General features: G+C 50.3%; 1 protein-coding gene across 3 annotated transcripts in view; it reads left to right on the top strand.

The window, feature by feature from the left end:
• Positions 1-23,747, top strand: part of GMDS (GDP-mannose 4,6-dehydratase) — a 455,105-nt gene that overhangs the window by 37,201 nt on the left and 394,157 nt on the right. The window contains exon 1 of one of the 3 annotated variants that reach the window (XM_074347981.1): positions 18,464-18,517. The exons of the other annotated variants lie outside the window; for them this stretch is intronic. Within the exon in view, the coding sequence (XP_074204082.1) occupies positions 18,479-18,517 (39 nt within the window). The 5' untranslated portion in view covers positions 18,464-18,478. Of the gene's footprint in view, positions 1-18,463; positions 18,518-23,747 lie in introns of those variants that run through there. 3 annotated transcript variants of the gene reach the window in all.

Genomic DNA, 23,747 nt, shown 5'->3' with positions numbered 1-23,747 from the left:
GAAGAGGTCGGATTTGGAAACTGTGTTGTAGGCAGAATGCATGGGGTTTGCTGCAGAACTGGGCTTGAGGAGATGGGCTTGTCGGTGAGGAAGTGTTATGCGCGGCTAATGTGCCCCGAGCAGAGGGCGAAGAATCCGGCGTTCTGGACCCCAGGCCGCACTGCGCTGCTCCGTGCGCACTGGTCAGCTCTCGTCATGTCTCAGCTGCCCCGTTCGCAGAGTGCACGCCGCCCGCCTGGGAGGCTGCGGGGAGAGTGAAGTGAGAAGAGGCACGTCAGGCGTTGCGAACAAGACCTATCAGAGGCAAGTGGTCGACTCTGACATAGTGACCTATTGGCAGACAGTCATTACTGCTTCCCTTCGCAAAAGTTTTCACATAAAAAGCGTCAGTGTTGGCAGAGGCTCCCTGTCAGGACACACGCTGTGGGTGAGCTCTGCTGTGGGAACAGTGGCTGTCTCAGCGCTGGCCTGGCGGTGACTCAGTAGGAGGGCAGACAGACGCCCTGCCAGGGGCCTGGGCTCAGCCGGACGGAGCGCTCGGCCAGGCCCAGGCCCAGGCACTTTGCTGCAGGTTCACAGTAGGATGAGGTGGTGATCCCTGGTGGTCCAGAGCACCAGGACAGAGCTGCCCTGCTGCATAATGGCCAACAAAGAGGTGTTGGCGTCATGGCCTCCGCTACAGGCCAGTCCACGGCTCCAGGGACAGGAGCTTCGCACACCGTGCACTGGCGGCACTCTCGTAGCACAGGCACCCCAACGCATTGGTTTGCCACTGTCTGCAGCAGCTTTCTTTAAGAATGCCTGTCACTCAGATTAAGGAGATGTGAGGTTGTTCAGAGAGCCCTCAGCCTCGCCTCAAGGGAAACCAGACCCTCCCCACACCGCACCCCCTGAAGAAAAATGATAAATGCTGATATATTTCCAGCCACGCTTATTTTATCTCACTGGTAATTTTTACTTGTTCAAAACGCATTGGTTTTCCTAAGCTAGTATATGACCATTTAAAATGGTTCATTTCTGGGACTGCTGTGAAGATGCTTCCCGCCCTCCCTCATCCTCCTGAAAGGGCCCCTGCAGGTGCCCGTCTAGGGATACAGCACTGCGACCCCCCTAGACTCCTTACATTTCTTTGGCAAGCCAGTTAGACACTATTTTGAAAACACAAAGTGCATTTTAGAGTCAACCACTTTCTCCAAATCATTATGGAAAACACTGCAGGGACGTTTTAAAAATCATTTAAGAAAATCTTGACACGTGAAACAGAAATTGCAGCCTAAACGTCACAGCAGCATGGACACAGGCTCCCACAGTGGGGCCGCTGTACTGTGTCTGGAGAAACTTGGCATTTTGTGTGAGCACAAGTCAATCGCAGGAACTCGGTCATAAATGCCCCGGTTTCCTGCCGGTGTGGGCCTCTCCGCCGCTGCTGCGGGCTGGCAGGAGCACGCGCATGAATAGCAGCTGGCAGTGAAGCCCGGCGGGGAAGGCGGTGTTATTTTTAAGTTGGGGACTTGTTTTTCATACATTTCTTTTCGTACATATTCTTTCCCAATTTTACCATCATTTTTCATTTCAAAATTGAATAAATGTCCTCAAAGTGACAGGAAAGACTATATTGAATCAATAAATGTAACTCCCTCCAGCCCCCCAGTGGCCTCAAATAACTTCAGTACATAAGCATCAGCCTTTTATTAATTGGACAGGCCTTCAAAAATGAGGAAAAGTAATTTATGTTGGCAATTTGATTAACAGGCTTCCTATGAACACACATTCCTATAAAACTAACAAGTATGAACCATTCAAGACACACCAAGAGAAGTTCTTAGAAACCTTTCAAATGAAAATACTGCAGACTACTCCAGGCAGAGTGGGTGCATGGCCCCCACCCAGGGGCCTTAGCTGCTGGACTCCAGCTGGCTTTCTGCAGAACCTGTCACGTATGAAAGGCTGGGGTTGCTTCTCCAGGAGTGTGACCGTGATCTGGGGGACCTTCTTTGTTTCCTCCTCTGCATCAGACCCTGTCCACTATGGTCCAGAACCGAGGGCACAGCTCGTCTTCATTAGAGTGAGAGGAATTTCAGTTCCGAAGCAGTGCATTCTGTTGAGATGAGCACAACCAACTTGGTGCCGTGTTAAATTCAGTAGCTCCTCCGGGCCTCCCCACCCCCCACCCCCTTTCCATGATGTCGGTCTCTGGGCCTGTGGGCCATCATGGCTGCCCCTGCGTACATGGTTTTCATTGGTTAGCTGCATTCCCGTGAACATAGTCAGGCTCCTCCGCCCAGTCAGGGGCACAGAGAGAATTGCAAGGTAGTCAAATGAGCATTTGAGTTGAAACCAGACATTCAGGCACACTGATGTTGGAGAAAATTGTATCTGTTGAAGACAAAGAAACTGAGAAGGGCGGCAGTCTCCCACGACTGTGCGAAGCCCATATCGAGCTCCTGGAGCCAGCAGGGGCGAGGCATGCTTGGCCACCATGTCATTATTTGTTATGAGGTCATGCTGGTTGACAACAACAAGAGTGGCTGACATAAATGTATTGGAAAGGACCCCGTAGTGGATACTGAGTTATTTTTTAAAGTTTTTTTCCCCCTAAAACCACTCTATAAGGCTTGAGTTTTAAAAAAAAAATCGTTTTCGTACTCAGAATACTTAAGAATTTTCTGTGCTCATCTGAGATTTTTCTTGTTACCATGTTGAACATCTGCACAATGGGTTGAACTAAAACACACGAAAAGAGCTTGGACCCAACACACAGCCCACGAGAGAAAAGGCCATCCGGGGACCGCTGAACGGTCACATCAGAAGTCAGGCTGCGTCTGTGAGCGCTTGCTTACTGTTGAGAATGAAATAACTACCTGTTGGCATGATTTATGTTGTTCTTTTCAACGTACTAGGTTAAACCATGTGAAATCACCAACATGCCACCATTTTGACCCATAAATGTTGCAGCATTGTCTGGCTCAGGATAGAATTTAGTTTCCAGATTTCAGGTGGTTGCTATTACAGTCATTCGTGTAAGAATTCGCCCAGCTTTTTAATTCACGTGCCCGGGCCTGAGGACAAGCCAGCAACACAGAAAGAACCCAAGAGTGCGGAGCTGTGGGGCCTCAGGGGTCCTAGGGCGGCGGGCCCTTGAGCACCAAGGTGGTACCTCCCAGCGTAGACTATAACGAGCAGTCGTTTGGGTTCTTCCAAACTGGGTTCTCACGCCAGGAAGGCTGCGCTGACTGGCCAGCCCCGGGGGAGCCTCTGAGAGGCTGTTCCCACTTCCTCGAGGGCGGCCTGATCTCTTGCATGAATTGATGCGTCTTTTTTTTGCTTAGTGTATCTGAAGTCCTGTCACTGAGTTCATACTTTTTAAAGAAAGATTGCTGTTTTTTAAAAAACGAAGTCACTCGCTTGCCATTTCTTTATCCCTGGAATATTCCTTGTTCTGAAGTCTTCTTTGTCTGATACTAATTGTCTTGTGGTTAGTGTTTGTATTGTGTATCTAAAACTGTGTGTCTTTGAGTTTAATAGCACCCTGATCTACTAATTTAGAGGCCAGACTTCTGAAAGTCTTAGTTATTTGGAAAAAACGAAGCTTCCTAGGCACTTAGTCCTCACGTGTCTGCAGTGACGCCTACCCCGTCTCCCTGCCGCCACCCCGCTGCCTGTATCCTCTTCAGTGCCGTGAATCAGTGTGACCCTTCGTGTGTAATGTCATCCTCTCCCTAAAACCCGTGCTTTTCAGAAAAAGCCAGAGTCCTTAACGGACCTGTAGCCTTTCAGGAAATGGTTCCTGCTACTTCTTCAACCGTTTCCTACCACTTTTTCCCTCTGGCCCAGCCCCGCCGGCCGCCTTGCCATCCTGTGACTGCACCAGGTGCCCTCCGCCCAGGGCCTTTGCACGGGCCGTTCCCACCGCCTCCCTTCCCCGCCCTGCTAAATGCCGACTCCTCACGAGGCTGCCCTGAGTTCTGTTGTAAACAGGGGCCCCTCTGCCCCCCCAAGTCTCTCTGCAGCACTTTGACCCAAAGCATGCGCATTGTCCATCCCCCTTGAAGTTTAGGGGCTAAGATTATACTCCCCACCGGGTCCCTACTGCCTGGAGTGCCACCGGACACACGAGATGTGTGGCAGACTTGTTCAGTCAGTGGATGGGTGTGTTCGTACCCAGAGTGAGGCTTCCAGGTGACAGCGTTTGTATGTGTGCGTGTGCGCGCACGCGTGTGTGTATTTGTATGTAACTAGTATTTCCAGTCTGCTCTGGGCTGGAACGGTGTTTACTATATGGTTTGGGATTTTTAAACCCTTTATCTTTTGGAAATATGATTTTCAGACTTTCCAGTTTGTTTTTAAGCAGTTATTCCCTGTATCTGCTCTGTACTTGGTACTGTTTCTCAGTACTGCTGAAAAGTGGTCGGCAGGCAGGTAAGAGTCCTGCTGTTAAGAAGTTCATACTTGAGTAAAGGAGACGGAAATAAGTGAAGATAATTTCAACAGGTGAGAAATACCATGAGAACCGTTTCAGGAACAGGCGTAGTTTGGGCCGTGGGCCGGGGTCCTGCAGTGGGCTGTGGATAAGCAGGCTTCCTGAGGAGGTGTCCCAGGAGCTGAAAAGTGGACAGGAGGAGCCAGCAGCTCGGAGGAGGTGCTGGGGCAGCAGTGGCTGGGGCTGGGGGGGATGGGCAGAGAGCAAGCGGGGGCCAGCCCTGTAGTTTCCGGGTTACATTATATCCCAGTTGAAATGGGGAGCCAGTGAAAGGACATCTGATTTATATTTTATAAAGATCTCTAGCTGCTGGTGAGTTGTTGTGTCAGGGAGTTAATTTATTTTGGGTTCCTGTTAAGGTCTAATAGAGAGATTTTAGTATAATACTTAATTTTTATTGCCATCCATAAAAGTGGAATTTTTTTCATTAAATGGGTTTTAGGGAAATCTCAATTATTAAATAAACAACACCATGTATTGTGGACATGACAGTTAAAAACACAGTAAATTAGACTAAATATATATACCATTAGGACAAATAAAATTGAACAATATTGGATTATGAAGTCTTATATGATGAAATAGGAAATTGCATTTCAAAATTGCATTTTTAATATTTCAAATGTTGAAATTACTTTTCAAATGAGTAGATTGTTAGAAATTAGAGGCTCAGCTTTGTGAATAAGGACAGCACGCTCTCTCGCTAGGGCAGCAGCGCGAACGTTCCCCTCAGCGGCGTTGCCGCCTTCGTTGGAGCGCTCCTGCCTCTTCCCTGAGCTGGGCGCGGCCACCGGTGGGCCCGCGGCGCCTGGCGGACGGCTGTGCTGCTGCTGGTCCGGGGCCTGAGGCCTCCGCCGCCTGGGTTCCGGGCCCCACGGGGTGCCCGGGCGGCCCACCCTCGAACTTGGTGCGAAGGCTGATGTGGGGCAGAGGCTGTGACAGTTCTCCGTTTCCGGTCTCATGCAGTCAGCCATGGTTTTCTGATTCTGTGAAGTGCCTTCTCTCAGGAAAGTAGAGCTTGCCTTTCTCAGTTCTTGTCTGCAGCTCTTTTTCCTTCACCGCTCCGTTCCCTCCCCTTTTTGTTTCTAAACCCAGTGATCTCTGGGGCACGATTAGAAATTGGTAGAACCTTAGACCTTCCAGTCACTGCGGAGTCGGATCACGCTTCCCACGGCGCAGGAAGGAACCAGCCGGGCGGAAAGCTGCGGCACTGCAGGAGGGGCGGGGCGCGTGCGCTCAGCCGGGCCGAGCCTCTCCGTGTTCTGGACGTATTTCTCTTCCTTACAGTATTTTTTCCTGTAATGAGGCGGGCAGTGCTGAGATACCTGTTAACAAGGTAACCTCTTGAGGACGCGTACAGTCTTTCAGGAATTACATACATTTGTGTGTGTGCATGTGTATAAATGTATGTATGTGGGAAAGTGTGTGCATGCATGTGTGTTCACGTGGGTATGTGCATGTGTGTCTGTGTATGTGCGTGTGTGCATGTGGGTGTGTGCTCATGTGTGCATGTGTGTGTGTGCATGCGGGTGTGTGTGCATGTGTATAAATGTATGCATGTGGGAAAGTATGCATGTAGGTGTGTATGCATGTGTGTTCATGTGGGTGTGCATGTGTCTGTGTGTACATGTATGTACATGTGGTTATGTGCCCATGTGGGTGTGTGCATGTGGGTGTGTATAAATGTATGCATATGGGAAAGTATGCATGTAGGTGTGTGTGTTCATGTAGGTGTGTGCATGTGTGTGCATGTAGGCATGTGTGCATGTGCAAAAGTGTGTTTGTGGGTGTATGTGTCCACATGTCCGGATTGCTCGTCATGGTCGAGGAAGGCAGCCCTCTAGCTCCTGGTTGAGGTCTGCGTTCTTTGTTCCTCCTGTCATCAGCCAGCCCTGGTTTCAGCTTGCAGGGGCTGCGAACCTCAGGAAATTACGAGTGCCTTCTCGTCACCTGCTGCGGGCGCCTCTCACCGGCTCCTTGTTACGGATGGGACAGCGTCTCCCTGGTGGTGAATGACCAGCTGGGGTTTGAACCCTGACCTTCTGACTCAAAAGCTCAGCCCCTCCCGCCAGCACCCTTTTTGTTTCTTAAAGAGACGCATGAAAGACTGGGACTTAAACCTACTGTTGGCCCTGCAGACTGTAAGACTAAGGGAAGGCTGGCTTCTTAAGGAGTGTTCTTCCTTGTCGCCCCTGCCTTGCCACAGACCTCGTGGGAAAGCAGTGCCCTGGTTTCTCACAGTGCTGTTTATTTCATGGTAGCCTAAAATTAGGAAGTTTTGAAAATTAAAGCCATATTGTCTGGTTCAAGCGTTTCAGGGAAATGAGACCCTTTGATGTGCACTGGGGAAAATGCCCCTCGACCGTGTCCCGAGCCTGCATCCCGCTCCTGGATGTGCTCACACCCTGGTGCTCCCCTGCGAAGGCAAATGGTGCAGAACCAGGCAGGCCTTTTTACGGGAAGTCTAGTCATTTTTATAGACCTGGCCAGTGACGTGGTCAGGGTTAGCAACTTGCTCCAGACCACACAAGGAGCTAGAGAAACAGCTGGCCAGAGAGCCGCCGCCTTCCAGCCAAATGGTCTTTTCCTAAAACTATCTACCTCCCTCAGGAAACTGGTCTTTTAATAGCAGCCTCGCCTCCACCAAGAACCTGGGCTGGAGGATGGATAGAGCCTCCTCTCCCTTCGTGTTTCCACCCGGCACACTGTGTGGCCCAGAACCCGGGTGAGCCCGGGGCGCGAGCACCTTGACTGGAGGTGCCGCGCCCACCCCCCAGGAAAATCGGGGGAGCAGAGGCTGTCGTGAGTGAGTTAGCTGCTGGTTCCGCTAGAGCTGGGCTTGGTGGTTCTTCACGGACCAGATCGCTGGAGCCTCGGTGAGGCGGCTGCCTGCCCCGGGAGGGGGTGGGGCTGCTGCCAGACAGGCCACCCCGCCCCCGTCACTGGTTGAGAGACTGAAAGTGTCACTGTTTTCCCCACTTGGAGTCAGGCTGTATGTAATCCTGGCCACCGTCACCGCCAGGCCTGTCTCAGGTCCCTGGCTGGGAGGCTTCTCTCGTTCAAGGGGAAGGTCTGCCCTGGACACTCTGCTTCTGTAAAAATCCCAGCACCTTGAAGTCTCTTTGGGAGTTCCTGTGGTGGACGTGAGCTGATGTCAAGCAGTCGTGGAGACTGACATCCTGCAACTCTCCTCTTACAGACAGAGAACACCTCTTTAACTTTCCTCTGTTTTTCAAGCCGTGTCTCTTTGGCACCTCTCACTACCTTGTTGACAGTGAAAACTGTCCCGTTGGAAGCTGCGTCTGCTCTGTTCTGAACTGCCCAGACCTAGGCAAGGCGTAAAAAAGCCACCCGCAGGCCTGCTGTGTGGTCTCCAGTTACTGAGCTCTTTGGATTCGGTGTTCAGTGTGGGCTTTGCCACGCAGAAGTCCACGAGGACCGTCGCAGAGACCTGCGGGGAAGAGGCTCACCTGGCCCTACGCGGCCAGCAGCAGTTAATTCCACAAGTGCCTCTGCGTGCAGTTGTGCGGTGTGACGTGCACTGTCACTGACTTGGGGTGGGCGTGCGTTCGGTCAGCTCGACGGCGAGCGGACCAGGAAGTGCGGCCAGCGCAGTGAGCGAGGCCTGCCGCCAGGGGGCGCCAGTCCCTGCCAGCTCCGCTCAGCTCTGCCCTGAGACGCTTGAGTGAAAACCCTCTGAGAAGTGACTTTTCCCCCACAGTCTTGGAGTGCTAAAGCAGAAATTGTGTGCCTGGCTAGGATTTACAAGCTTTCGGGTCCACACACAGTGCTTTGCTTAGGCTTAGATAAAAGCTTGAACAGTATTTCCCTTTTTGGCTGAAGTAGGTGCCCCCAAATTGTCATTTGAGGATGTTATGATAATCCACTTCGCTATTTATTTTGACATATACTGTCCACAGTTACAAATAAAATTAATAGACATTTTGAAACTCAGTCAGGCTGGTTTATATTATTTTATGTTTCTGTTCTTTGGAAAGGGAGGAGACAGCACCTGAGAAATCAACACGTAATTTTTGTGGACTTCTTATTTCACAGGAAGAATGGGTTTTTAAAACCTGTTTTATTCCATGAGAAGGGAGTTGTTCTGTAGCTTACCACTAACACTAGACAAAAAGCACTAAGAAGCCAAAACAGTTCCTTTGTTTTCGAATACACGTGCAATAAAGTGCAAGTAAAATTAACCCTTGGGTACTTCTTTTGGTAGATCGGGGGATAGCATCTTCATTTTGGTTTTTTTACTTTTTAATTTTCAATCACAGATTTCCTGGAATTAGGATTTTTTTTCTTGGTAAGCTTAAGGCAATTAGAAAATAAAACACTTCTTCAAAAAATTTAGTGTCCAGTTTCCTGTTTATGTGGGTCTTTTTCTTTCTGCTTCAGCTTTTGGACAGAGTCACTTGCATTACATAATAGAAAAGGGAAGGAAGGTGAAATTCAAATCAGGTTTTTTTTTTCTTCTTTGTACTAATTCTTAAACCTTTTGCTGGAGAAAAGAATGAAATCAGGTTTTAAAAACATGTTTTAAGATGGCCGTGATTTTATTTACTCTGTTAACGTTATGCAAGTGTAATTACGTCAGAAAGAAAACCAAAATCTTCATTGATACTGTTAAACATGCTGTTTTCTTGTCCTCTTTTGTGAAGCAGAGGCTGGTAATTCCCAGGATAAGTCTGAGGAGTGGTTGTGAGCAACAGAAGAGCCGTCGCTCGGCCGTGGTTGGTCAGGAGCGGTGTTCCTGGGTCTGAAAGCCTTGATATACGTTCCACTGCCTGTACTGATTTCCCCTTTACTTGGGTAGCCATGTGGTAACCAGGAGTCTTCAACAATGGACCTTTGTTAAGGTTTTAATTTCTGTCAAGGAAATTGATGTGACTTTAAAAAACTCTTGCTGTGTGAGAACAGTGTAGACCAAGTTGCATGTTTCCCCTCCCCCATGATTAGGAAAATAAAACAACAAAAAGTGTGTGTGGGTAGCACTTTTTATTTCTGCTTCTCTTCTATTTATTTTGGTGGCTTGGAATCTTTTTTGTCATAATGATAAGCAAGTTGATGAAGGAAGTCAAATTGGTAGAAAATATGTAAGGATATAATTTAGTGTTACAATACTTTTTTACATAGTATGTATTTATTGGGTTTAAACAACTTTGTGTGTGTGTGTTTAAAATGTCCCATAAGGAGCTGACCTTTAAGAATCGTGAAGCACATTTTCCCCAACTTTATTTTTCCTATTTCTTTATAAGGCTTTAAAGTTTTTTTTGCATTGTGAATATTTTAATGCCATTTCCTCCTGCTTTAGAACTCTTTTAAGTTTGTTTCATTTTTTTGTATGTTGCTTCCGAAATTACAGTGAATTTAAAAATTAAGCCCTGATGTGTGCAGAATATTGAAGTGCATTGATCAGTCGGTGCCTCCCCCCAGGCACACAGGCCAGCTGTTGACAACGCTGAGATTAAGTCAGGATTTCCCGAGGCGTGGGAACCGCCTGGCCTGACTTGCATCTTGCTGAACTGAGGAGGAAGGTAGTATTTATGCGCCTCTTTTTACAGCGCTTTCACTAAGCTTCCCCTGTTTCGGGTCCATGTGGCCATTTTGGGAGTATTTGATGCCTTTACAATCCTAAAATGAAATTCATGGATAACATCTCTTGACTACATACATTAAATTTTTTAAAAATCCATATAATGTTTTTATGACAGCCAAAAAAAAAAAAATGAAAGGAAAGTAGTTGATAAGGGAACCTGTGTTTCTGCACATGAATGTGTGGACGCTGCCGCGCTGGAGCCTCTGCTGCGCCTCGTGTGGGGTCGGGCGTGGCGGCTACAGGTGTGACCGAGACGCCCGTGGGCGGCTGTGCAGCTCGGCAGGGCCGGCAGCCGTGCTGCTGGCATCACCGTTTTTTAAGGTGGTCCAGTTTGGTTAAGTCTGGAATAAAGTGGTAGTTTTTCTTAACCCGTACTTTGTAGCTTGTGCTTTGTGCCTGTAAAAACCCACTTGGATTCATCCTCAGATAATTGTAAATGATTATTTTAAATGCACAGGAATATCCAGCAGGACTCTGGGAGGTTGTGGGGACACAGGACAGTCTTTGGCTGTGCACTCCCGGGCACTGCAGTGCGACCCCAGCCTTCCTGGCCTCCCCAGCAGGTGCCACGGCACCGCCCCGCTGCGGCAGCCCGGAAGTCTCCAGAAATGCCCAGAGCCTGAAGGGGACGAGCCCGGGGTGCATCTCCCGCAAACCGCCCGGCCATGTTCATTCACCCCCACTGTCTAGAGCCGTCTTCGTGGCTGGTAGTGATGGGTGCTGGGGAGTCGAGGGTGGTGACACTGGCTTCCTTCCCGAGAGGGCCCACCCTTGAATGCGACACCACAGATGTGTGCTGTGGAAGGGAAGGAGAGGTGACGTGGTCGCAGGTGGGATCCAGAAAAAGTCAGGTGCGAGTCATTACTGAGATAAGCTGTTCCCCCGACCTTCGCGTCCTCTCCTGTCGCGGCCGGCCCTCAGGGTCCTGGGCAGGGGCCGCTGCGGCGGGGAGCCCTGGTGGCAGTTCAGCTCTGCCCCTTACAAGCAGGGGGACTGCGAACAAAACCTCACGTGTCCCAGGGCCGGCTCTGTGATCTGTAGAAGCGAGGACAGTGAAGCAACCTCCCTAGTAAGATCGCTGTCAGAGTTAAGTGAGAAGCGTTGTGTAAAGAGAGCGCAGTGTCTCACAGCGGGAGGTGTGTGCCCGCTTGTCCTTCGCTGCCTCTTAACAGAACAGAAAGCTGGCAGTAACTGGGTCCGGGTTTCTCTAATACGAGACTGTTTGCTCTTTTATTATAAATATTAAACAAGTAAAATTCCCGTGGTTCGTAATATCAGGTGTTCATTCCACACCTGCTCTTCCCCCTCCCTGGTTATTTTCTTTAGAAACAAAATATAAAAGAAAAAGCATTTTGTACTTTACGTGGAAGTTGGAGATTGAATGTTTTCAGTTGGCTCGGTTGCCTTCCTGACTTGACGACCTCACCTCTGCCTTGAAACTGAGGAGAAAAGGAGACAGGAGACGTGGAGGGTCAGACAGAGGCCTGCTGAAATACATGTTACCTTACCGAAGTCTGCGAAAGGTTCACGCTAACTGTACACGCTATCCCCAGAGCTCCCGGAGCTCCGTCACTGAAAGGAGAGTGGCTTGTTCCACGTTGTCACCAACCTGGTAGTCATGGAGCCACAGGTATCTCGGTCACACAAAGTTGGAGCAGAGCTGGTCTTGTGCTACAGTGGTTCGTACTGGTAGACCTTAGTCATCAGTTATGTGGTAGAATGTGGAAGCCATTCCCCCAAACCACTGGAGTGTAGACCGAGAAGAATTGCTGTCAGATATGGAAGCGTGTTTCCAGTCCTCCAGAGAGGCGTCCTGGCTTCTCGTTCTGCACATGCCATCAAAGCGAGTGTGCTCTGGAGGTGTCCCCAGAACTACGACGGCAGGAGAGGACCTGCGGAGCGAGCGGGGCTCCACAGAGCCGTGGTTCCAGTTCTTGCTTCCGGGCCTTGTCCAGACCCAGTCAGCCAGGATTTCTTAGGGTGCGGACTGGGGTCTTTGCTTCGATTCTGATGAAAGAATTGCGTGGGTTAGGGCATCGCCGCCCTGGACTGGAAAATTGACCCCGCAGAGGTGAAGACCAGCCTGCGCCTGTGGCGGTTCGCTCTGTGTCTCTGCTGGCTGTTCCCCCTGAATCTCGGAGACGACACAGGTAGAAAGAAACGTCTGTCCTCCTGACTGCCCCCAACTCCTAGTCCTGCTGTCGGCTGGATCTGTGCCCCCCGTTCCACAGGCTCAGGACGTCTGTTCCTCTGAATGGCTTTCTGCTCCCTTTGTCCTCAGCCCGTTTACTGCCGTGTGTTCTGTCCCTGTCATTTTTCTGATGTCCTCGTCCCTTCTCGGTGCCACTGTTCCTGTCTGTTTTCATTAACCCTCACCTGGGATCTGCGGTCTCGGTGGTTTTGCTGGCCCCCTCTTGCCCCCCAGTTCAGGCACGTGTGAGGTCTGTTCTGAGAGCACCTGCTGGTATCGTGTGGTAACTGCAGTGCCGAGCGCTCCCGCCCTTCCGCAGGGTCCGCACAGCTTTCGGTCTCCTGCGTGTGGCTGGTGTGGCCGAGGTGGACGGGGACTGTGGTTCTACCCTTGTCCCCCTGTCCTCACCGCTACATTGTTGCCTGCGGGGACGCGTGTCCCTACGGGGGCCTCTCCCTGTTGCTCTCCTGTGCGTCGTGACCAGCTCAGGTGTCAGGTGCTCGAGGAAGGCTGCCTGGTCCCTCCTTTCCCGGACGTGCCCTCGTCCGCCCCGGAGTCGTCCACGGTGCGTGATGGCTTCTTGGTTGTTGGCTGTCCTTGTTGTTGTGCATAGAGCCCCTTGAGAACCGAGACTCACCTTGAAACCCCTGCAATGTTTAGTGAGGAACCTTAGATGTTCCAGGCGAGGCAACAACCATGTGTGGGTTCTTTAAAATTGAAATCACCCAGAAAATCTTCCCCTGCTGCAAGGAGTAAGAATTGCAAGGTCGGGAGTTTATTTGTGGATACTAACTGCTGTGTATAAAATAGACACGTGGCAGGTTTCTTCTGTACAGCACAGAGGATTGCACTGACTATGCTGTAGTAACCTATAATGGAAAAGAATGTGAAAGCAAATACATGTGTGTATCTGTGTGACCAGAACACCACGCTGTGCACCAGAAATTGACACAACGTTGTAAACTGACTAGACTTCAATTAAAAAAACAAGAATCGCAGCCTCGCTACCTTTTCCTAGTTCAGCATGAACCCCATCCCTGCAGAGGAGCATTCGGGGACCTCCAGGGGCTGGTTGGTGATGTGACTGTGGTGGACCCTATCAGACGCTGCAGTGAGGCAGCGGGAGAGGCTGAAAGAAGGTTCTTGATACTGTTTTCATAGGCAGCTTTAAATAACCTTTGGTTTAGGAAGTAAAGTATTAAATATGGGAAAGCTAAAATTACTCCTATTTGACCACAGATGAGTTTTAGCTACATTGGACCTGGTGTCCGAGGAGAGAATTCCGAGTATTTGGGTAAAATCATCAAGTCCATGCCCCCGTTCTGTGCAGGGGGAGCCCTGTGCCTCCGTTGCTCCCTCCCTCGGCACCCTCCCTCCTCCGTGGGGATGGGCATCCTGCCGCCCGGGGGCCTGGCCGGCTGTCGGCCTGGCTGTGTGGGCGGGTGACTTATCCGCTGTTGAGGGACGTGGAGTGGGTGCTGGCCGTGCCCGAGCTGAGCTGACCGGTCCACATGGAGCCTGGAGACCGGGCGTCTCTGCTTCCGGGGGAAATTACCCATGGGTGTTGTTTTCTGGTGTTTTAGAGGCAAGAACTGAATTCATTGACTCTGAAATGAGAGTACTGGTTTCAATCCATAACTTTCTGCTTCTTAGTAAGTGACTGTATTGAAAACACTTTTGAACAACCAGTCTTTTGAAAACAGCAGTCTCAGCGTGAGGACCTTGCTCATTCCGTCCTCGTGTGGACGCCGTCCTCTGTCACCCCTAACGGGAAGAAAGGCAGACAGGAGTCCCGGCCCCGCGTGCTGGTCCTTCTGTCCTGCTTGCTTGACATGTTGTCCTCGGCAGAGGCACTTAATTTCATTTCAAACCTCAGTGTTCTCTTCTGGAAACGGGGAATCGTGTTGGCACCGCGCTCGTGGGCTTGTGGGTGGGGGCAGCGGGCCGAGGGGTTACGTGAGACACCCCGAGCACTGTCTCTCTCGTGACGCGAGGTTTTTCTGCAAGGCGTTTCCATGCTTCCATTTCAGGTTTTGTCTGAGAGCTTGGTACCTTTCCAGGGAGCAGCTTAGGTCTCCTGGGTTGAGAGTCAAGCTTGTGGCCGTGACTAATGGGGCCACAGGTAAATTGAATCCAGAGAACTGTGAATGCTTGTCGAGTGATGAATGGAAGAATGGGGCTTATTTCCCAAGCACGTTATGGGGTCTGCAAGTCACTGTGGCTTCGCCCCGGCCAGCAGAGTGGAGCTGAAGCAGAGTCTGGAGATACAGGAAGGTCCCTCCTCGGCCTGAGTCCACTGACCGGCTGCCGGCGTCATCTCTCCTGCCCCAGCGCTGAAAAGGGCTAGCTGAGCCCAGCTGGGTGTAGTCTGTGAACATGACTTTGAAGGAGGAGTACCGCAGGTCCTGAGTGCTGCCATTGCAACATCAGTCACGCAGCCCTGCTGCGTAGTGAGACACCAAGTGTGGTCACCCTGAGAGCAGCATGTGTACGACATTGTAATGGTCTGGCAAAGGTTTTAAAACAGTTACTGTTTTTCAACGTAGAGAATCACTAATGTTGAACAGTAGGCCCTGCTTTTAGTTGAAAGTATCGAATTTACCACATATGGCATTATGTATAAATGTGTGTACTTCCGTATGTATTTATTTCTGAAATGTGGCAGGAGCTCAAGCAACAGCTGCTTTTAGGTGCCCGTTTGGGTCAGAACAGCACCCTGGGAGGGTGTGGCGTGTGGCCACCGTGGCTTCGGCCCTGCGCCTTGATTAGTCACATCTTGATAAGTGAACCCGTGTAGGCGCTTGTGTGGTTCAGTCCTTGCTTGACAGAATGGAATTTTTTTCTTTAAATTAGTAAACAAACTAAACAATGGTCTTCAGTGTGTGTTAGAGTGAATGCTTGAGGGCAGCTGGCAGGGACACCAAATGCAGAGCCGAGCGCTGGTGGCAAGTTCGCCTTAGTGGCGCAGGGCTGGGTCCCCATTGCCTCCGCAGCGGTGGCTGCGGGGTGGGGCTCGCCGTGGCCCTCCATCCGCGTGGCTTCATGTCTTCAGTTGCTTTAGCGGACATCTTCAAATGGCACCCTTGGCCTTATTTTGGGGATCAGTGAAGCTAAATAGGTAAATGTAGGTCAGGTTCCAGTAATTGGTTTTCCTATTTTTAGGGGTGGGCCCGGTTCTGTGCTGCAGTAACATAAGCGAGTGAGTTTGCAGTTGCTGCACAGGTAATGTTCTAATAACACTGCACATCAAAAACAACAACCCCAGCAAACCTGAAACGCGAGCAGCTTTCATCTTCCTGTGTTCCCCTTTCTTCTTGTCCGTATGCACACTTGGGTTTTACGTGGTGAAACTCATTGCTTTCTGGGGCCAGGATGGCTGTGTTTGTGCCACCTGGCAGCTTCGGTAGCGGCAGCTTCGGTGAGTGAAGCTTATCCAGGTTGAGAATCAATGCTGCAGACATCATGCTGAGTTTAATAGAATAAAAATTTAACACATGTATGTCAATGGATTCACTTTTTGACAGATACTTACTAAATATCTCTGGTTCTCCATTTTCTCATCTGTAAAATGGGGATGGTATCAGCTGAGGGGTTTGAGGAGCTGGAGGAACAGGAGTGGGGAGGGTGTGAGCTTGTGTGTGGGACTCCAGACACTCAGGGCGTGGCCCCGGAGGGCCCCAGCACGTTCTGAACGGGCTTCATTTTTAACCACCAGCTGACGAGGTCTGAGGAAGAGTAGTTATATATGCAGCAGGTTTAACATCAGCCTGGCCCCAGGGTGGCAGCTGGAACTGTCTGCTGAGGCACCGAGTCTGCCGTGGGAGGAATTCTGAGTGTCTTCACTGACCTGGGACGTGGGTGAAGGAACTCGCAGGTAGGGTGGAAGGACGCTGGCCGGAGGCACTGAGCACAAATCTTGGCGGCTCAGCTGTGGAAGTGAGTAAGGTGGCTGCTGGAGGGCCACTGTTGTTGGCTTCAGACACTGGTGAAGATGTAGTGTAATTCTTCCTCGTTGTTGGATCCTCAAAACTGGTATCTGATTGGTCACACGTTTAGAAGTAGTGAGTTTTATTTTTTAGTTAGGATTTGTGAAAATACCTGGTTGAATTTTTATTGATTTACAACGCACACACAGAAATACGTGCGGAAGTCGTGTAAAGCTCAATGAACCGTCGCAAGTGGGTCCACCTGTGCAACCAAGAACGGGCATCGGCTTCGCTCAGGCCCCGACACTCGCTTTCTTCCTCCCTCCTCCCCACAAGTAACCAGTCTCTTCCCAGCCGGCACTGTAGACAGAGCTTGCTTTTTACATGTGTTTGATTACAGAAAATTGTAAACGTACACAAAATAAACACGACAGCCTAGCGGACCCATCCCTAGCTTCAGCCACTGCTGAGGGTCTGCCCCATCTGTGTCATCTGAGCTTCACCCCGTTCCTCATTTTGCTACTTTTTCAGTCCCTTGTTTTTGTGACGTAAGATGTAAGTACTTTTAAAGGCGCGAATCTAAACCGAGCAGTTGTGAGGAATAAGAGCCCCCATATAACCTTCACAGTTGAAGAAGAGAATGTTTTCATCTCCCCAGAACATTTCTCGTGCTCCCTCCCCGGCGATTCGCCTCTCCCAGGGGCACCCACTGCTGTGACTTTTCCACCGCAGGTCCGTTTCGGCTGAAATCAGACCACGTGTGGTATTTGATGTCCAGCTTGCTCCCTCGGCACAGCGCTTACGAGGTGCACCCGCCACGTGCGTTTCAGCCTCTTCTCTCCACACCACTAGGGTGGTTCTGCCCCAAAGCCCCACAGCTCGCACGTCATTTTCCTGTTGGGGACGTGTGGGGCATCTCCTCCAGGAACACTCTTTTTTTTAATTGAAGTATAGTTGATTGACAGCACTGTGTTAATTTCAGGTGTACAGCCACGTGATTTGGTTGTACCTATGTATGTGTATATCTGTACTCTTGTGACTCCATTGTAGGCTATTACAAGATATTGAATGTAGTTCTCAGTGCTACAGAGTAAATCTTTTTTATCTATTTTATGTGTAGTGATGTGTATCTGTTAATCCCATACTCTCAGTTTATCCCTCCCCCTTTCCTCTTTGGTAACTGTGAGTTTGTTGTCTATGTCTGTGGGTCCGTTTCTGTTTTATAAATAAGTTCATTTGTACTATCTTTTAGGTTCCACATATAAGTGATATCATACACTGTTTGGTTTTTTCTGTCTGACTCACTTCATTTTAGGATAATGCTCTCAAGATCCATCTGTGTTGTTGCAAATGGCAACATTTCATTCTTTTTTGTGGCTGAGTAGTATTCCATTCTATATGTAGACTGCAACTTCTTTATCCACTCGCCTGCTGATGGACAGTCAGGTTGCTTCCATGTCTTGACTGTTGATAGTGCCGCTGTGACCACTGGAAATTGCAAGTAGTGATTTTGATCAGTTATTTGACCACTGTGTAACATAAAGACCATGCAGTCAGGGGGGTGCAGTGTTTCAGGAACAGACGGTGATGCGTGTGGACGCGAGGGCTGCACCTGGGCCGGCGGCACGCCGCGCGCCTGATCGTGCTCTGCAGGAGGGAATTGTTGTTCTTGACATGAAACTAAAACGCTTAGGCTGTTGTGCAACATGGCTCCACGTGCACCTTTCCCGTCTAGCTGGGCTGTTCTCTTGCACTCTTCACTGATCAGCTAAGTGCTGAGCATTTTGCAGAAGCCAGGGAAGGCCTTGGCGTCACAGTGGAGTTCAGATCCTGGTTTTGCCTGCGGTCTTGACTGCCCCCCTCCCCGCCCTGGGTCTCCCCACAGAACCCGAGCTCTGTGAGCCAGGTCCTGCTCTGCCATCCATCGACACAGCTCCATCCCAGAACAGCGCCCAGTGCCGATGGCAGGAGTAAACAGCGACTCGGTGCCGAGTGTGTCCAAGCGGGGAGCGTGGCCGTGTGCCCAGGCCCTGGGAGACGCGCAGGAAACTAGATGCCCTGTGGGAACGTGTTAGGGCAGGGTTTTGACCATGGCCACTGATAATTGAAATTTCAAGGGTATGTTTTGTACGTCTTCTTTTTTATTCCATTTTTTAAAGAAACTCACTTTTACTGTACTTTATAAAAAAGTAGTTCCGTGATAGATTGGAAAGGAAGAGAAAGGCTCCTTTCATCACAGGCAGCGTGAGAAGCACTCTGCGGCAGAGTGGCAGGTGCTGATGCCGGGTGAGTGCAGGTCAGGAAAGGCCGCCCTGAAGGTAAGATTTGAGCTGAAGTCTGAAGATCCAGAGATCTTTCTAGGCCTCCGGGCAGCAACAAGCCTAGTCAGTTCTGTTCTAGGGACGGGAGAGGCCAGGTGCACAGTAAGAAAGTGAGGAGGAGGAGCTGGGAGGTGGGCAAGGGCCTCTTGATGTTGACAGCGAGGTTGAGCGCCGACTGGCTGATTGTCGAATGGTTTCCAGCAGGGACATGGTGTGGTCTCTCATTCCTAGTTTAAAAAGATGGCTTTCGCAATGTGGACGTTAGGTTCAGGAGTGGAGGAGAAGGTACCCGTCAGGAGACTGGTGTCCTCCTCCAGGGGAGAGTGACGGTGGAGTGGGCAGGAAGGTGCTGCCCACAGACTCGTCTGTGTAGGGTTTGAAGTTGCACGGATGGGACTTGCTGACTGGATTTGGAGAGGAAAGATGGGAGGCCAGGGTGGATCCTAAGTGTTTGTCTTGATAATTTGGATGAACAGAGATGCCATTTGTTGAAGGGAAAGACACTTTTTGAAGAGGGTTGGGTGGGAGTTGGGAACTGAGAAGTGTTACCTTCCTTGCTCCTGTATGCCTTCTCACAAACCCTTTGAAAGTGGGACTCCACAGTTTTGACTTACGAAATACGGGTGACTTGGCGAGGAAATCCCTAGTGAAGTAGGCCACTAGGAGCCTCCAGCTGGCTCTCATGGCTCAGAGACGTTGGAGAAAGAAATCTGTTTGTTAATCAAATATTTTGGAAACTCAGAAAAATTCTTTGGACCGCTGGGAGGATGTGTCCACGTTAGCTGTTGCTTATTCCGGAAGCGCATCCTGCTGTGTGTCTGCTTAGCTGGCAGGTGTTTGTGTCAGCTCACCCTGCAGAGGAGCAGCTGCCCAGCTGGTGAGGGGTGGCCTTGTGGGCAGTCCTACAGCTTTGCCATGCAGTGTCCTTTCCTTCAGGCAATGAGAGAAAAAAAGGGAACAATGCAACTTGCATATTAGCTTTTCGCTCCTGAACTTTGTTTTCAAAACTACTTTTGTGTTTGCTGATACCCCGTTTTTTCTTTAGTAAATTCAAATGGTGAAAAAGGTGGCTCCAGACTGTCAGGCTGCCCGGGAAAGGTGCACACCAGAACTAGTCTGCTTCTCAGCTGTCCTCCAGACCGGCGACTGTGCGGGGTGCTGGTCACAGATTTCATCATGAGTCTTGACCTTTTCCAAGCATCTCTACTCTGAGGGGCTCTGTGTGACATGGCCGTGCACTTGGGCAGCCTGGTGGGAGCACTGCTCCTGCCCTGTTTCCTCGTCTGTAAAGTGGGAGTAAAAACAGCCCTGGTCAGATGGAGACAATACCGGTTGTGCGCGTGGACACTGAGTTTTTAATAAGTGCAAAGTGCTTAGAACAGTTGTGAGGGTGTTAGGTGTCAAGCAGGCATTATTACTGTCACTGAGAACAGCCTTCCTGGATGTTTTGTTCCTGGCGTGAGTCTGGGGGCAGTGGAGCCGGGGGCGGTGATGGAGCTGGGGGCGGTGATGGAGCTGGGGCCGCAGGGCTGCTGCCTGCCTTCATTCCCCCGGGGGTCCCTGCAGGGCCGTGGGGGTCACATCCCCACATGGAACTCACCTTCCTCAAGGGCGTGGTGGAGTCTCCTCGCCCAAGAGTTTCCTCTTTGAGCTCAGGAAGTCTTTGATTTAGTTCTGTCAAGCCCGCCCGGGAGCCGTGTTCTTGTTATTTGTAAACTGCTTGAACTTGCTGCGCCTTTTTAAAGGCTAACAGTGTTTCAGTCACCTTGCACTTGCCCTTCTCATACAGCTGGAGATGCACTGTTTCTCTTTTTGAATGAATGCTTTTTACGTTAACTTACGTCAATAACTAAAACATCTTTTCCAAGAAGCCAAAATGTGATGGTTTCTTAGGTCCCCAAATCTGGCCAGCCCTGAGAGTCCTCGGGGAGGTCTTGGACACGGTTGTGCTGGGCTGTGCCACATTGCCGGCCCCCCGGTGGCTGTGACGGTGGGTGAGGGTCTCGGGCGCGGTGCGCTTGGGTGGCGGCCCCTCCCTGCCCCACACAGAAGGACAGGGAGGTGGCGCACAGGGCCCCGCCGCCCCCAGCTGCAGGTCTTCTACTGCTTCCTGTATTTTGAGTATGTCATCGAGCCTTAAAAAAGTCAGCGCCTTTCAATTCTGTTCCCATTTGTTGTATTGTTCTTTGACCATCTGAATAGCACTGGGGATGAAAATGAAATGAAAAAAAATCAGGACAGTCATACCCTTAAAACAGAAGAATCGTCTTTATCTAGAAAAATGTGAACGATTCTGCAGGCGTAGTTTTGAAAAAGTGAAATGGGGGTTTGAACATGGAGTTCTAAATTTTTCTGTGTAAGGCCTGAAGATACCTTGATAGAACAGAATGGGAGGAAATACTTCGACCTTTTCTTAAAGTGCGTTTGCAGGCATTTGCTCGAATCCCCAGGCTTCCTGAGTGGGCAGGAAAGTTCACATTTTTTGAGATTCGACACTTCTGAGCCTCCAGCATCTAATCACAGAACCTTCACACAGAAGATGCTCAACAAACATTTACTGAACAAGTGAGAGGGTCCAGGGTGCAGGACTAGGTGGTGTTTGCCAGGGCCCACTTGTCTGTAACCTGGCACTGAGCCTCTCCGTTCTGCTTAACAGTTGTGCTGTGCTGGCACCTGGCGCTGGAATCCCGATGTGTGCCTTTGCTGGTGACCTGGCCTTTGGCTGGTGGTGCAGCTTGATTTGCTCCTGGGTGTACTGGTGACACCCGCCTGCCCCCTCCAGTCCTTAGGATGAGGGGGAGTGTTACCTGGCTCCTGACACGCAGGTGCTTGAGGTGTAGAAGCTGTTCCTAAAACTGACCTAGCGACACGCCAGCCTGGCACGCGGCGGACGTGGACGCGCCCGTTTATAATCTGAGTGCAGGCTTTGTCTCCGTGTGGGGACTGATGCTGCAGGGCTCACACACCGAGCTGTCTTCCTTTGCGCCTCGTCTGCAGCACGACCTTTGCAGGTGGTCGGGTGAATCCGTTTTCCCTGACGACTGACGTGAACGGACCTTCCCGTCTGCACTGCCTGTCGGTACAGCTGCAGGGTGTGCCCGCGCAGTCAGGACTGAGGACTTACACGGAGACGCAGGAATGCGCGGCGAACTCTCCTGTGTCCTCAGTCCCCGCTTTTGAACCCTGAACTCGCGCGTCCGCCTGCCTTCCTGCCCCCTGCGCCTGCGGGCCTGGGACAACATGGCCGCATCTGGTGTGCATTAGCTTTATCATTCCCGCCGCTGGTGCAGGTGGCCTGAGAGGGTTCGTTCTGAGGTGTGTTGGCTTAATCTGTGGACTTGTGCTTTCGCTCGTTTGATTTCTCACAGTGAACGGAAAGTTTCCACCGCTCACCCCGTCCTTGGGGGGAGCTGTAGGTATCAGCAGGGGGACAGGAAGCTCTCTGTTTGCCTGTGTGACGCTGGAAGGCTGTGGGCCATACGTTTTCTTTGGAGTGTATCTGACTGTTTCCTAAGTGTTGATAAGTAGTGGTTTGTTATTTTTAAGGTAACCTGAAATTGCAGGTTTGGTTTCCTTTTTGTTCCATGAATTACTTAGTGTAGTTGTTTTTTTTTTTTTAATTTTTTTTCAGTTTCAGCTTTATTTTTACTATAAAGTTTTTCTTCACTTAAATGTTACTTAAAAATAATGTTTGCTATTTTTTTCCAATCCAGAGAAGAGTGAAGAGGCGCCCACAACCCCACTGTCTATCTATTAATATTTTTAAGGTAATAAAAGCAGCAGCCATTCATGGCCAGACAGCGGAAGCAGTTCAGGAGAGAACAGCATGGTAGCACATAATTCTTCCTGGGAAGAAGCCATATTTATTGACACTATCTGCATAGATCTTTCTTTTGTTTTAAAAGTAACACAGAAGGAGTCGTGGTGACGTAGTTCCAGCCTTGATTTCTCACTTGATGACATACCTTGGACGTCTTCACTTGTTCATGTACATAAGGCTGTAGGATTCTTTTCTTTTTAATGGGGTTGTAATATTTTAAATATAAAGTTGGTCACTAATTTTGCTGCTTTGGAAATTGAGACTGTGGCTTTGTTATATTTATATGTGTTGGGAACTTTCTGAGGTTTTCTTTGTGTCCTGATACGGTATCAGTTTTTTTAAATGTTCCATTCATGCTTAGAAGCGAGGTAATTTTTCATACGTGAGTTACACAGTCTGATAGAAATCCGTTACCTCCACCAGCTGCATGGCTCCCGTCCGCTGCGCTCTGTGCGTTTCCCTGCCGGTCCGTCAGGCGGAGCCGCGTGCGCTGTAGCCCTCTGGGTTCTGTGGGGCCTGTTCTCCCTGCACCTGGAGCAGCTTCGCTTCCTCTTCAGGCCGGTGACATTTGACACACAAAAATTCACAGCCGTTCCATCTTAACCATTGTTCCGCTCAGAGCTTCTGCCTGGAAATCTGCTTTGTCTCATGTCAGTGTCGCCGCCCCCTCTCTTGTATGTTTACCTGCTGCGTGTTTATCGGACCTGTTTTTTTTTGAGAGGTGGTATCTTATTTTTTCCCCTAACCTGAGAGGCTTTCACAGGAAGTTGAATTCATTTATAATGACCATCATAGCCGGTAAGTCTGGACATGCTTCTGTTCTGCCTTCTTATTTCTTAGTTTTACTGTGTTCTTGCCTCACGTGGGGGTGGGGAGGTTTGTTGCGCCATGTACCCTGCCTTTTCCTGGTGTCTCCACAGTGCTTGGAAGGCGCCTGCTGTGAACTCTGCAGTCGGAGAGAGCGCCGCAGACCCGCCTGCCGCCAGGGTCGTGTCCCGCCCTTCCGTGGGCCGCCTTTGCCCTGCGCTGCCTTTCCCGCAGCTGGAGACCGGGCGTCCGCGGTCCGTGTGGCCGAGTCGATGTCACTCCAAGGACTCTCACCTGCTGTCTGCTGGATGGCCGTCTTCTCCCTCTGTCCCCACGTGGTTGTCCCTCGGGCTGTGCTGTCTGTGTCCTGATGCTTCTCACAAGGACACCAGTCATGTTGGACTGAGACACGACCTCCCTTTCCTTCAGTTACCTCTTTAAAGGCCCCGTTTTCAAATACAGTCGCCTCCTGAGGTCCTGGGGTCAGGACCTCCGCATGTGGGCTTCAGGAGGACCGTTCATCTCCTAACACCTGATGTCCTGTGAAGGTGGAATTTTTTAAACTGTCCTGATGGACACATTTCATGTGTTTCAATCCAT

This window comes from Camelus bactrianus, chromosome 20, assembly GCF_048773025.1.
Source record: "Camelus bactrianus isolate YW-2024 breed Bactrian camel chromosome 20, ASM4877302v1, whole genome shotgun sequence".
NCBI lineage: Eukaryota > Metazoa > Chordata > Mammalia > Artiodactyla > Camelidae > Camelus > Camelus bactrianus.
The sequence above is the reverse complement of the archived record's forward strand: the minus strand, read 5'-3'. Positions and strand labels throughout refer to the sequence as shown.